The sequence below is a fragment of the Pectinophora gossypiella genome, chromosome Z (assembly GCF_024362695.1).
Source record: "Pectinophora gossypiella chromosome Z, ilPecGoss1.1, whole genome shotgun sequence".
NCBI lineage: Eukaryota > Metazoa > Arthropoda > Insecta > Lepidoptera > Gelechiidae > Pectinophora > Pectinophora gossypiella.
The window spans coordinates 9,020,892-9,034,903 of record NC_065433.1 but is presented as its reverse complement, the minus strand read 5'-3'; the positions used below and the strand labels follow the sequence as shown (position 1 = coordinate 9,034,903).

The following is a 14,012-nucleotide window of genomic DNA, read 5'->3' as shown; positions in this document are numbered from 1 at the left end:
ACTAAATTGCCACAACACATAAATTATGTACAGTTGAAGTACTGCAAGACATCAGGGAAATATTACTGTATTTATCTTTATCTTTCGAACATACATTTTCTACTATATTCACAACTAAGTCTGTATTGCTTTCTACGAGAATGCACGTATTAGTCGTAATAATAATAATCATATATATGTATATATATTTATATAAATAATAATCTTCCTTAACTTAACACACAAAGCATCACGATAATGCGGTGTCGGTGAGCTACAGGGAATGCGCCTGTAAGTCATCCAACCTGAAATAAAACTAACGTCGAACCGAATACAGTTAATGCGATGCTCTCTTATCTATTATTTAATTCTATGACACATTAATGCTGCATCATTTGCCTTGCTATTTGTCCTATAGCTGGGACAGATAGTTTACACAGTGTTCAGACACTGGTGAATGTTTGTTACCTCATATGCGAGTACACAAGGATCAGTGAAGACTGCATGCACCTCTCCCTACAAGTCTCTAGCTCAGCAGGGTAACACCAAGGGGAGACATTAATTTATTAAAATATAGTACCTTAACTGTTACATGAAGGAACAACAAGCACCCCGTTTCATCTTGAAGCCCATTATATTTAAATAATAATCAGTGCCGGACGTTTGAAGTTTCGTTCACAAATGTTCTTTGTTGCTCGAGACAAAAAAATACCACGTAAAGAATGTCTTCGTTGTCAACTTCTCTAGTGTTGATTTGCTGGTAAACGGGTACGTTTTATTATTATTACTGATAAAACTGTTTGACCATCGTATGTGTACCATGGTGCCAGAGAGAGAGAGAAGAGATGTTGGTTGATCATATGTCGGTTTGTCGTCTACCGATCTTATGTAATAAGGTTTGTTCTCTGCCATCCTGTATCCCTGTCATGCGTGGTGGACTGGATATTTCAAGGTTTTTTACAAGGTATTTTGTTCGTTCATCGAGGGTGTTTTAGATCGCAGTTGACCCTCTTCATCAGATACATATCTTTCCAGTTTTGACATAAGGCCTAGATACTGGAATCACCAGCAATATTAGGTAATAATTTTTTTTTTGTGATTTATCCATATTTTGGATTGGAGGAAAACCCAATTGAGCAGTCAAGCGTAACTGCTTTGATGAGGTTCAAATGAACAGGATTTTCGATTCTGGAAGTAACTACATGGAAACTTCTTCCTCGAAATCAGTTCATTACAATACCGATCAACTGGTCTGTAAATCTTCTTGTTAGTGTTTCACAGCTGTTTTCGAGGAGACTAATTCTTCCTGATGTGATCCGGTAGACTAAATTATGTAAGTACTTATTAAGTGTCTCAGTGTGTTGCTTACTCTGCGGTGTAAGATTATTAATAGTTAGCTTATTTAAAAAAGCGGCTTGAAAAGTAAGGGCCTCTTGAAGTAGGAACCGACAGGTTGAACCAGCACTGATGATAAATTAGTCATTTCTACATGTAGCAGGTAAGTTTTCGTGATTCCTATACGAAATTTAAGACATTATTACTTAAACATAATGTGGCTCACATGGCTATTACTGAAGTGTGAAGGATTATACAACTAGACATACAATTACGATTGGGTTCAATGGCAATGAAGTGCGGGACTATGGCCGATGAAGCGGGGCGGAGTGTCTAAGGAAGTGTGGGTCTTACAATATTATAGTGACATCGAATACACTGTGACACAGAACATTCATGTATATTGTACCGCTAACTATTACATATTATTACGTGGCCTCATCGCTACAACTGTCAGAGACTAGAGTTACACTTAAATAATTCGGCTTCATTCAACAAGTACAAGGTGCCCGCACGCCGCCGTCGCAAAGTCGACGAAGCAAATAGAAAAATCACCTCTTGTTAAAATTGGCCCTTCGCTACGATCGAATATCGATCGAAATCACATAACTAAAATATTTCTCTCATAAAATTCGCTTCGGTCTTGACTTTGAGAAGGCTCCGTGTGAGGACCGCCGTGAGTGTTCGAAGAAAACAAGAAGCACAGGGGGCGAACATCGCCCTGGAGGCTCTTTGCCTCCCGAAGTATACAACCTTAACATTTAAAACAGGTTAAAAAAATAGGAGTTAGACTTTGGATATACTATAGACTGAAAGGAGGCCATACAGTGAGTTGTCATCATACGAAATATCTAGATAACCAGGCGCATGATGAGAAGACACTATTAGGCGAGCTTTCCGACTAATAAGCACTACTTAAATTCACGGACAGAAATAAGATTGATAATAACGCCCTATTGTGTATTGTCCTTGAGAACCAATAAGGTGTTTTCTGTCGTAGATGTAAATAGTGCCCTTTAACTTAGAGGGGTCTGCCGTAAGGCGGTGAAAGTGGAAGATCGTGGGAGCGCTAGGCGAAGGGCGCTAGGAATAGCGTGGAGTAGACGACGCCGACGCTGCTGCCGTACTGCCGGCGGGCCGCACAATACAGAGAGTAACATCGACATCCTGTACAGAAATAGATTTCTGAGTCGCGATACAATTCCAACTCCTAATTTCAAGACTATCTACCTTAATTTGCAAACTGTACAGGCCCTCTACCTATTATTTATTGTTACTCAGAAATCTATTCCGTTGTGAAAAATATCAATAGCCAGCGATTTGTTTGGCTTAGAGATATTTTCGAGATCATTTGATCGTTGCCTCCCTTAACAGGGATAGCTGTCTGTGCACTTGCTAACGCTAATTCGAAGTTGCTTAAACTACATATAAAGAGAAATAGTTTAGCAAGTAAACAGAACGTGCAAAGCAGCAGTCGTCAAGGACGTTACCTTATTATCTAATTCAAAGTGCTTTAACTTCTAATACTGTTTTAATACTGCCCGTTGTCTATCGTATTAACTATGCAGTCTGTTCGAACATTACGTAAGTTAAGATTTATCTGCGAACAAGCAGGATGTCTTAGCCTGGTTTGACCCACACTCTAAATAAGTGGAAGCGAAATTTCGGTCATAATAAAAGGAAATTTCGTTTTGTTTGCCCTCACAAATAAATTACGTCGGTCGCGTTTGTTTAGCGCAGTGATGATGGACTTCTGCGGTGTAGTATGTGAGGCGTGGGCGTTGTTGTTATGGTCGGTGCGCGGGCGGCGGCTTGTAGCCGTGCGTCATGCGCTCGAGGAAGCGGTGGAGGTCGTGGAAGCGCGGGCGCTGGGCCGGCTCGCGGCGCCAGCACTCGTGCATCAGGTCGTACAGCTCGCGGCGGCAACGCGGCGGTGGAGCAGCGGGCACGCGCGCGTTTCGCCCGCCGCTACGCCATTCGCTCGCGTTTGCCACCACCTGCACAGTAATAAATACATGTAGAGAGAGCCTGTACGAGCAAACTGACAAGACACTATCTCCATCAAAAATTTGTTAAATAAGTATAGTTTATTTGTGTTTTGTACCAACTAGTGCAATACCAACTAGTACATATATTAGTGTTATTAATAGTGAGATTTTAGCTGTAGCTGTAGCTGAAGTTAGTATCAACAGACTAGATGTTGTTTTCTTTTTATGGTGAATGTTGTGTTCACTTGTAATAGGCTTACCCATAAGTACTGTCTTACTTTGTTTAATTATGTTCTAACTAAATGTTAAAATGTGCATAGCTGTAAGTGATCCATAAATAAATAAATAAATCAATTTTCAAATATAAATAAAAAAGACAATTGAATTCGTAGTTTTCCTTGCCTTGTCTGCTAGTTCGCTCTTTGGTGAGTTACGTTGTTATGTATCTATTAACGCAAAACAAGTGTAAATTTGATGCCAAATAAAGGCTGAAATTAAAATGGAATACTTAGATGTATTGTAAGCCTTCACTGACCTGGTCATCGGTCATCTCTTCGAATGGTTTAGCGACGCAATAAGTGAGTACTTCCCACACGGTCACTCCGAATGACCACACGTCGCTTGCCGGCGAATACATTCCCTAGCATAAAAAAAATAAATTAGAAAATCATCCTATTGTGTTGTAGGTATGTGAGGGAAGGAAGGGAGGAAAGTAAACAGTGTTACTTCCCTGAGAGAAATCAGAAATCAGAATCATTTATTCAACGTAATTATCATGGATAAACTTGTTGAAGGTCAATGTAACAGTCATTTCGCAAGGTGTTATGGCTGAGGAAAAGAAATGACGAGAAACTGCAACAGCAACACATCTTTTACATCAATGAGGGTATACAAGTATACATTACAAGAGATGATAGAAGATAGTATATGAACCCTTACCATGAGCAGGCTCTCCCAGGCCATCCAGCGGAGTGGTATCCGGGAGCCGTCTCCCGTCATGTGGTAGTCACCCACAAACTCCTCGCAGAACATGGCGTAGTCAGACACTTTAACATTCAGATCTTCGCTCACTGTTACGTTGCTGCAATTAAAGAATATAAGTCATTTTACTATTTACTACATATTTTTTGACCAAACAACATAAGTTAGCAGCAAACAGCATTAAGTGCCTGTCATGATAATGTTTGTATTTAATAAATAAAGTTCACACTATATTATTCATCAGGGTAGTCAGTGGTACATTCGTCGCATGAACTATTTTTTCTGCGAAAAGTTATAGAACCCTTAAATCTATAATTCATACCAACATTAACATCATGAATTGTAGAATTAGGGGTTCTAAGTAGGAAGGTAGTTTTTTGGGGGAGTAGGTATATCTACTCCTTAGAACGAAATCCAACATTACGGAACGGAACTTAGGTAGTACAGCACGGCGAGTGAATAACGTACGTAAAAAGTTACTGATAACTTATTACCTGTGGTAAAAAGTTACTGATAACTTATTACCTGTGGTAAAAAGTTACTGATAACTTATTACCTGTGGTAAAAAGTTACTGATAACTTATTACCTGTGGTAAAAAGTTACTGATAACTTATTACCTGTGACAATTCCAATCGACTACCTAATTACTTAATGTGTTCAGAGCTTGTCAATATTCCGATATAAACTCGAGACATAAAAAGGTCAATGTTTCATCAAAAGATCTTTGTTTTATCCGCTCGTGTCGCCTGTATAATCCGGTCGGATTGAAAAAGGCCTTAAACATAACTGTGTGGTTCGCCCTGGCTACTAGTTACTGCCATATCGTGGGATTAGCTCTTAGTAATCTCTATACACAAGAACACAAAGCCCTCTATTCGCTCGTAAACCTCACGTTAATACCTATTATTTGTATATTTACTTTTTGACCGAGAAAAATGTACAGGCGGAACGGAAATATTATAAGCAAGATTCAAGTGTTTTGATTTCTTTTTTTAATTCAGCCCCATCCTTGGTAAGATGCTCTACATCTACTTATTAAAGATCATCAATAGTTTCACAAACGGATGTCCAGAGGATAAGATAGGTAGGAGGTTTTGTTTCTTTCTTTCTTTTACCGATTTACATAAATATATTCAGATTTCAGAGATTTCGGACACTTTCCTCTGGTTAAAATTTTTGTTTCACTGGGGTAACGCGAAGTCCTGGGTCTAAGTTAGGAAGGTCAATCACAGGATGGGTGACATTTTAGTAGCTCTCATGTTGAGTTCCTCTGTCCAACGGAGGGCACGTAAGTAATTCCGGTTTCATTGATACCTCCGTATTCGGCGGCCTTTGGGCGGCTTGACAAATCTGGTGAACGGATATGCCCCAAAACCTACCAGTCTGCGTGGAACTCCATACCCCCCTGGTTGATTGAGGAGACCTGTCCCTGACAGTGGATGATATTAAGCTGTGTATGATGTACGTACCGAGCGGCGAGATCCCGATGAACTAGCTCGAAAGACTCCAGATACTTCATGCCGGCGGCTATTTGGCAACATATGTGAATCAAACTCGAATAGCTGAAACAATTGGATTATGTTACTATTTGGAGCGTGATGATAGGTATCACTAGCGCAGGTAGGTACTTGCTACATATCGCTTCGTTAGCAAAAGAGGCGGAGCATCGAAGCGAAAGACACTTACTTACTTAGAAGTTCTTTTTTAAACGAATCAGTATTGTATTGTTGAACTGTTTAGAACATTCGGGGAAATACAGTAATAGTCCATCATCTTGGAATGGATAATTATATTCCCTCATTCGATTTTAGCGATACGCTCGGTAGGATAAACAGCTGAAAGCGTTCTATGTTTTTTATCCCATTCAGCACAGATTCTGAAGCAGCATTCTATTGTCACCAACAATACACAAGATAGATAATTATGATGAACTGTACGGTGAGTAGGTCATCAGCTCATCGCAAAATAAATAGTTACACACTTTTTGAAAGGACATTGTGGGCAGGTGTGTGTGCAGTTAACATTAAAAAATCCTGTCCAGGTGGGGTTTCATAGATGGAGAGAACCTTCAGTGTGAGTGTGGAGCAGCTCCGCAGACCATGTCCCACCTAATCGTATGCCCACTGTGCCCTGAAACTTGCACGCGGGAGGTCTTGATGAACGCTTCTTCCCGTGTTATTGCAGCCCAATATGGGCAATATTATAAATGGCAATATTATAATGGGCAATATTATAAATCATAATAAATTAAATTATAAATCACGTTGTTCGACTTGTCATCGACACGAAAGAGGAACATTAAAAAAAATCAGGTATTTTACTTCAACTTCCTGTCCAGTCTCAAGATCGTAGGCAGTGGTGCAGCGTCCCCGCGGTCCAGGGCGGCGCACGGAGGCTCCAGCAGACTCAACCCAAGCACCCTTGCGAGCTGGGGGTGTTTTAGACCGGCGCCCCACGTGGCTTCGCGGGCAAATGCTGCCCTGTTAACCATAACGCCGAATTATTAGCACGAGGTCTCTGATCTGAGATAATGGGGCCTGTTTTCAGTACATCCCTTTCATTCGGAACTTATTTGGCAGTAGGTACTGTTATCAGACAGTTAATAAAAAAATGAAGTAAGTAACTAACTTCGAAGACTATGAAAAAGAATCGAAAAACAAGTAAAGATCATTGGATTGCTGAATTATACTATACAAGGGATGCGCCATCGCGCGCGGCGCGACAGCTTTACTGCGGTTTTAATCAATAGAAGGAACTAATGCCGTTTACGTGGATAAACATACGGCTACTACAGTATCTTGGTTGAAGCCCTTGAAGCTGGCGATAGGCATATGTCGGGCTACGTTGGTGTACCTGCTGGTATAGTTATAGTTAAGATACGAACCGGATATCGTTATGGCAGCCGCGCCACAGCGTCTTCACAACAACAAGCCGTCTGCGGTCGCCATTCGGAGACTCCTCGTCGCTCAGCTCTTCGATTCCGTCCGTCTCGCAGATTTGGAGCTGCAATATATATATATATATTATTTCAGATTTACATAGGTACGTATCCACACATAGTTACACCTGTATGCTTATTACATTGTCATCAATAAAACAACCTGCTGCCATACTTGAAATGAGTAAGAACTCGTGCAACGTGCAATTACTCCGCAGGTTCTTACTTTTAAAGCCGTGTAAAATGCACATAATATGAAGTACATTGTGATGGTTAAATATTATCCTAAAAGTAAAAACACAACTATTACTTTTAAAGTTTAAACAGTTTAGACCTACCTACCGCATTAAAGAGGATATTATGAATTTACATTTTTATTCCACAGCACGTGGGAACTTTTCAAGGAAATAGTTCTTAAGCACGTAATATAGTGAGGGAGAGCGGAGAATTTCCTGTATATTTCGCAAAAGCCTACTTTGCCCCAGTTTCTAAGTTTACCGAGCGTGGAAAATGGCTTCGCGCCTAGTGGATTTACAGGCCTTAGAAAAAGCACACTCTTTGTAGAAAAGGTTGTATGCCCCTTTACAGACATAGTTTGCATATTGATGGCAATATCAATCATGTTTTACTACAAGGGCAGCCGAGCTCAACAACGTTTTTTTCGTCCATAAAGTCCAAAAGATCATGCTGTTATAATATCCCAACTATATCGGAAGTAAAGTTTTCAAATAAACTTAAGTAATTTAACTTTGACTTACATCTAAAAGTAAAACAATTCCAGGCTCAATTGATGAAACATAAATTTTACAGAAAAATACCTTTTACAAAGTAAGTCCATACAAAAGTTGGTATGAAATATTCACAATCGCGTACCCGCTCGCTTTTTATCTTTTCATCCCTAAGTAACTTAATACTGGGAAGGGGCCAAGATAAAAGAATGCCTTTGTTATGATTCAGCTCACATCGAGCCCGCGCGGGCCCTGTGATTCGATGACTGTTTTAAGGAAGGTTACACTAAGAGCTACCGGTAAATGGGTTAGGTGTTTGCATGCGAAGGGTATCGGAGGGAGAGTGTGTGAAGCACTCTCATTTTGATACAGTTTATGCCTACCTATAAGTGAAAAAAAAACTGAAAGCTGACGATTTGTTATGGAACAGTGTCAATAAGACACCTTCTCCCATATGTAAGTATTGATATTTATAATTTGGTTTTATAGAAAGATTAGGTAAGGCGTATGTTACTTGTAATTACGTTAATTAGGTATTTAATAAGCTTCCTTTTTGCTTCGCCACAGTCGGATAAAAATATTTTCTTATATTCTATGCTGTTAGAACAGAATACAAAGCAGAATGGGTTCAGCTGCTTTTCTACCCAGGCATATAGTAAAGACAGAGGGATTGTGTCCTCTCTAACATGATGGACGATTGTTATGGGCTAATCCTTTATTACTACAAGGTTTATCATATCCATCTTAGGACATCCTATCAACATGGCTGCAAGTTATCATTGGTTACTTGATACTCTGCCCATCCGATTAGGGATTTTGGGTGTAAGCTTACGTATGTATATTTACCCGCTTTATCTATTCGAAAAACGCATTGTACCAAGAACTCTTAAGCTTTAAATCCCAACAGATGGCGCTACTAGGCGGAGGATTCCTAATAAAGTATCGGGGCATGATGCAACAAAAGTAAGTTGGAATTGGTAGTGCCAGGCCGGCTAATAGAATTAAATATCTGTTTGTTCAGGTGTCGCAAAACCAGTAAACAAGAAGCCAGTGCACGCCGCGACTAATGTTATTATTTCATCAACTGAAATAACTCAGATTAATATACTTTTCTGTTACTTCAAATTCCATATCTTAAATGAGAATCGTCCATTACTGCGAGCGTGGGAGACTTCATTTGATAGCAAAGTTTGTATTGTAGATTTGTTCAAACTTCGATTAAATGCAATATTTTATGAATATTAATTTGTTTCGACGGTTATTGACTTTTCTTTAGTGTTTAGTTAAGTTTTATTAATCCATAAACTAATAAATAATTTACTTACAATAAATTATTAGGAAAGTTGGTTTAATGAGATTTTAAAAATTGCGACGGTAATTTTAATTTTCCACTGTCTACTTACTAATTTTCTTTTTGACTTCATTATAAAATACGTTTTTCAAAATTGGACACGCTCTGGGTGTTTATTTTGGGGGTCACAAAAAATGTGTGCAATTTAGATTATGAATGGTAAAGATCCACAAAGAGCATTAGCGGCGAGGGGCTTTCTTCTTCAAGTGACAGCAAACAAGACGAACAGGGCAATCACACTGAGTCCCCCAATTTTTGCGGAAAACCATGTTTAGATTAGGTCAAGTACAATTGTTTCTTGAGAGAGTTTTAGAGGGGTGTAGAAATAAAATAAATGTACCTTATTTCATTTGGGTTACGAGAGCTATTAAAAGGGGCAGTGTGAAAAACGATCGGAAGGGACTTGAGGTTAGGACATGGAGCAACGTTTCAAGTACAAAAGACCGTGGACGTTATCGCTATAAATTTTATGTGACGACACGGCGGCGTCGTTTCGTTCTTTAGTACACATTAAAGTTGGATTTTATTGAACCTGAATGAAATTAGAATATTCGTAAATAAATTACATTATGGAACGGGGGTATGAGGTGCATACTCCAACTCGTTGTTTCAATGAGGAAGGATCCAACTTGGATAGTAGCCAACTGTGTTGCAGAAGGTAGCTTCCGACTTACATCCGACATTACCAATAGTTTTTGGTGTCCCGGAGTTCGGTGACCTATATGGAAGCTGAGAATGTATCGTTAGGTCCTTTACCAGCCAGATTGCCTGTCTAAAACTAAATCATCGATTTTGAACACTTCTATACTGTACGTACAAACTTTTCCGTTGCTCTAAGCGTCCAATCACACACCCTCTAACAAATAATAACGAATCATTCTGCTTTAAAATTGCCACCACCCTGGTGTACCTATTATATCGCTTTTGTATCTACAGTAAAAAAGAAAAAAGACTGTCATTAGAATTAAACATGAATACCGTCTCTTTCACTGCATAGACCTTAATTATTTTTTTAATATCCATTAACGGAAAAGGTGAAGTGTTCTATCTCCCCTTCTACTTTTTTGCATTTTCCTTTCAACAGGGTGTAGAGGGGCGTACCTATAGCGAGGTGATTTTTCAAGTTTAAAAATATTTTGGCCGCGTTTTCTTTCACCTAATAAAATTGCGTTAAATTGAATAGCAATTTAACAGTTACGTAAGTGCGTAACTATCAGACTATCACTATTCTCTTTAAATAAGGGTGCTAATGATAGTAATAGACAGTAGAGAAAAAAAATAGTAAACTTAACAGCGAAACTAGTGTAACATATCCGCATAATAAGTAGTAATAGAGATAGAACAGTGGCGTAGAAACCTGGAAAGTTCTGTGCAAATTACGCTTGTTAAACGAGCATAAAACAATAAGAACTATCAATCCCGAGTCACTAATTCAAAAAACTCGATAAACTTTTAACGGTTATGCTTCGAGTTCGAAAAGATCATTAAAACGTGGAACCTAATTTATAGTTGGGAGCAGTTCCGTGTTTAATATTAGTTAGAGTTCCGCACATTGAGTGCATCGTAAATATAATAAAAAATATAAAATAAGCGACCCTTGCTATTAAGGCGACTGCCCCCTAGTCGGCGGGGTGGCGAGGCGATGTGAGCAGATTGCATTTTCTTGCTACGGCCAGTAATCAATTTTTATGAGCATTTTTGTGGACCAGCGCTGTATGGCACCCTCCAGAGCGGGCGACGACATGCCTCGTCGAGGAACAGGGTGAGCTGGTCGCTCTAGTTTGTTACTACCGCAGAATACAACTAGTACTCGAGTTCTTTCGCGTTGTTCTTTTCTTTTTTTCGTTTTTATAACGCGATTTCTATTTTCATACGGAACTCTTGCAAAATCCGTAAAAGATGGTGTGGGCGGATTGGCCAGAGACGGCGCATAGTCGAGAAGAGTGGAAGACTCAAGCGGAGGCCTTTGCCCGGCATTGGAATGAAATAGGCCAGATAAGAATTTTCTTACTTGACTTTGAGAAACACCTAATGAAGGAATATTATAAATGTTTAGAAGACCAGATTATGTCAGTGACTGTCAATGAGATCACTAATTTATAAACATGACATCATTCCTCTAACCTCGAAGGGGTAGGCAGAGATGTATAGTATACCCCAGTATTTGTTACGATTTCTATTTGTATTGACTACTTAAATATTATATTATGTACTTGTACAGGATGTAAGTGCCATCGTAACAAATACTGAGGGGGATGATTCAGTTTATTATTCTGAGTTGATATCTGATGGAATTTTCCATCGCAAATGTATAGAATTGAAAATAATTAATAAAACAAAAATGCATGAATTTGCGATGGAAAATTCCACTTGATACTAACTCTGAATCATGGTCTGAATCATGCCCCTCAGTATTCGTTACGATGTCACTAACACCCTGTGTGTATTAAAACATATTGGCTTCAAGCTGTGGTAGTTTTCCTAACCGATAAGATATGGCATAGTTGGTTTTCATTTACCAAGTCATTAGATACGGACCAAGCCAGAATAACAAAGGCACATATTAATAGATGTTTAATATCTTCGGTGATTACACTGGCAGTGTGGCGAGGCGATAATGATTTGTATTATTTACCGTTATTAATCGAGGGAGACGAGGAATTGATGGACCCTGTATCACACACATCAATTTCAGAAGGGGCGGGTCGATAGGAAGTTTACTATATACCCTAGGTAGAGACGCGTAGGTCACTTTTGTTTAGGTCCCCTAGACTTGGGGAGCCGTCATGTTTTCGGAGGGGATGTTTTTATTTTCAATATCCACGTTACGTATTGGGGATGTAGCAATTTTAATTAATAACTATAGAATGTCACGGGTGCTCAATTGTTTTATGTATTATTTGTGTGAGTGTGAGCAGCTTGTACCAAACAGGTTTGCAGCCGGCCCGATTATCGCACGCGGTACCTATATTCAATATTGTTAATATTATTAGTTAAGTAAATACATATTATAACTTTAGTTTAAGTATATTCTTAGTAATTTTAAAGTAATCACTTTGTGATTACTAGTTTGGTTCACCCTAGTTTGGTTAGGGCATTACAGGCTGATCACCTGATTGTCCGAAAGTAAGATGATCCGTGCTTCGGAAGGCACGTTAAGCCGTTGGTCACACTATTTACTGATGTAAGTGAGTAATCGTTACATGAGCCATGTCAGGGGCCTTTGGCGGCTCAATCATAATATATAATGAGGCTGGTATTCCATCTAACAACCCACACGATAAGAAGAAGAAGCCTGCAATGCCCTAACCAAACTAGAGACCACAAAGATATTTGTGATAAGGCTTCACCGGAATCGAACTCGGGCCCATCAAGAGCCGAACGTTCTAACCACTAGACCTCGACGATCGTTCTTGTATTTGTATTATCTATGTCTACTGGCAACGTTGTGCCGTTGTGGTATGAGCACAGGCATCTGCTACTTATATATACTAAATAGACAATACGATTACCTAGACAAGGACAAACACTATCTTGTATCTAGATTGTTGTCAGTAGTTTAGTCATACACAGGACAAAGCTAAGCGACTATGTGGCCATTTAATCTCACGGTTCTAGAGTACAATAAGCTAGACCGAGGGTCATTCCGTTCTCTGACCGCTCTACTACATACTATGACGTACTAAATTGTCCTACATTGTACTACTACAAAATTGCTTTCTCGTGAATACTTCGTAACTATTTGGCGATTGCCAAAGCTTCGTCTCGGCTGGTGCGAAGGCTTGGAATTACTACTGTAGTGAAGAAAATTGACTCTTACATTGGTGCACGTTATGTTTACTTAATTAAAACACATAATAACGGGTTCTTACCGCGTTTAAACTAGGAATATGAGACTCCCGATATTTCGACACTGTTGCAAGTGCCATGATCACGGGATGACAACAGTGTCGAAATATCGGGAGTCTCAATCCTACTTTAAACGCGGTAAGAACCCGTTATTATGTGTTTTAAATATGATAATAACCGCGTAAACTTAAAACAATGTTACGTTTACTTGGCTAAAATGGCTAGTACCACAGACCATAGAAACGAGGGACATATAAGCATAAAATTAACACAAGTCCGTATATCGCCTGTTAACTCACGTCGGCGTGTGAAGCGGTCGGACCAAGACATTACTGACTGGACCGCTACATCGATTTATCCGCCCTTCATTGCGTAGTAACACAAGCGCTAGTTGTGGTTGATACCAAAGACGCAGTGAATGTCAACATTTAAATAGTAAACATTTCGTTTTGTGCATATTACGGCCCCACCGACTATGCTCCCGCGGCATCTTATAATAAGAGCCCTCTGGCTAGTAGGTGCCCACTAACAGTCGGTTAGAACATCTAAGTACCTATGTCCAGGATCGTAGGAACTATCTTCTTCTATCGTATGGTTTGTGAGGTGGAGTACCAACCTCATCAACCCTCAAAGGCCCCTGGCATGACTCATGTAACGACTACTTATATCAGTAAATAGTAACCGGGACCAACGGCTTAACGTGACTTCCGAAGCACGGATCGTCTTACTTTTGGACAATCACGTGATCAGCCTGTAATGTCATAACCAAACTAGGGATTACAAAGTGATTTTTGTGATATGTCCCCACCGGGATTCGAAACCAGGACCTCCGGATCGTGAGCCCAACGCTCAACCACTGGAT

General features: G+C 39.6%; 1 protein-coding gene across 1 annotated transcript in view; it reads right to left on the bottom strand.

Moving 5' to 3' along the window:
- Positions 1-1,680: 1,680 nt before the first annotated feature.
- LOC126380262 (epithelial discoidin domain-containing receptor 1-like) overlaps positions 1,681-14,012 on the bottom strand; it is a 70,892-nt gene continuing 58,560 nt past the window's right edge. Inside the window, exons 12-17 of the mRNA XM_050029542.1 lie at positions 7,169-7,287; positions 6,606-6,764; positions 5,754-5,846; positions 4,242-4,383; positions 3,838-3,942; positions 1,681-3,311 (exon numbers count right to left, since the gene is read on the bottom strand). Coding sequence (XP_049885499.1) covers positions 3,102-3,311; positions 3,838-3,942; positions 4,242-4,383; positions 5,754-5,846; positions 6,606-6,764; positions 7,169-7,287 — 828 coding nt within the window. The 3' untranslated portion in view covers positions 1,681-3,101. The remainder of the gene's footprint in view (positions 3,312-3,837; positions 3,943-4,241; positions 4,384-5,753; positions 5,847-6,605; positions 6,765-7,168; positions 7,288-14,012) is intronic.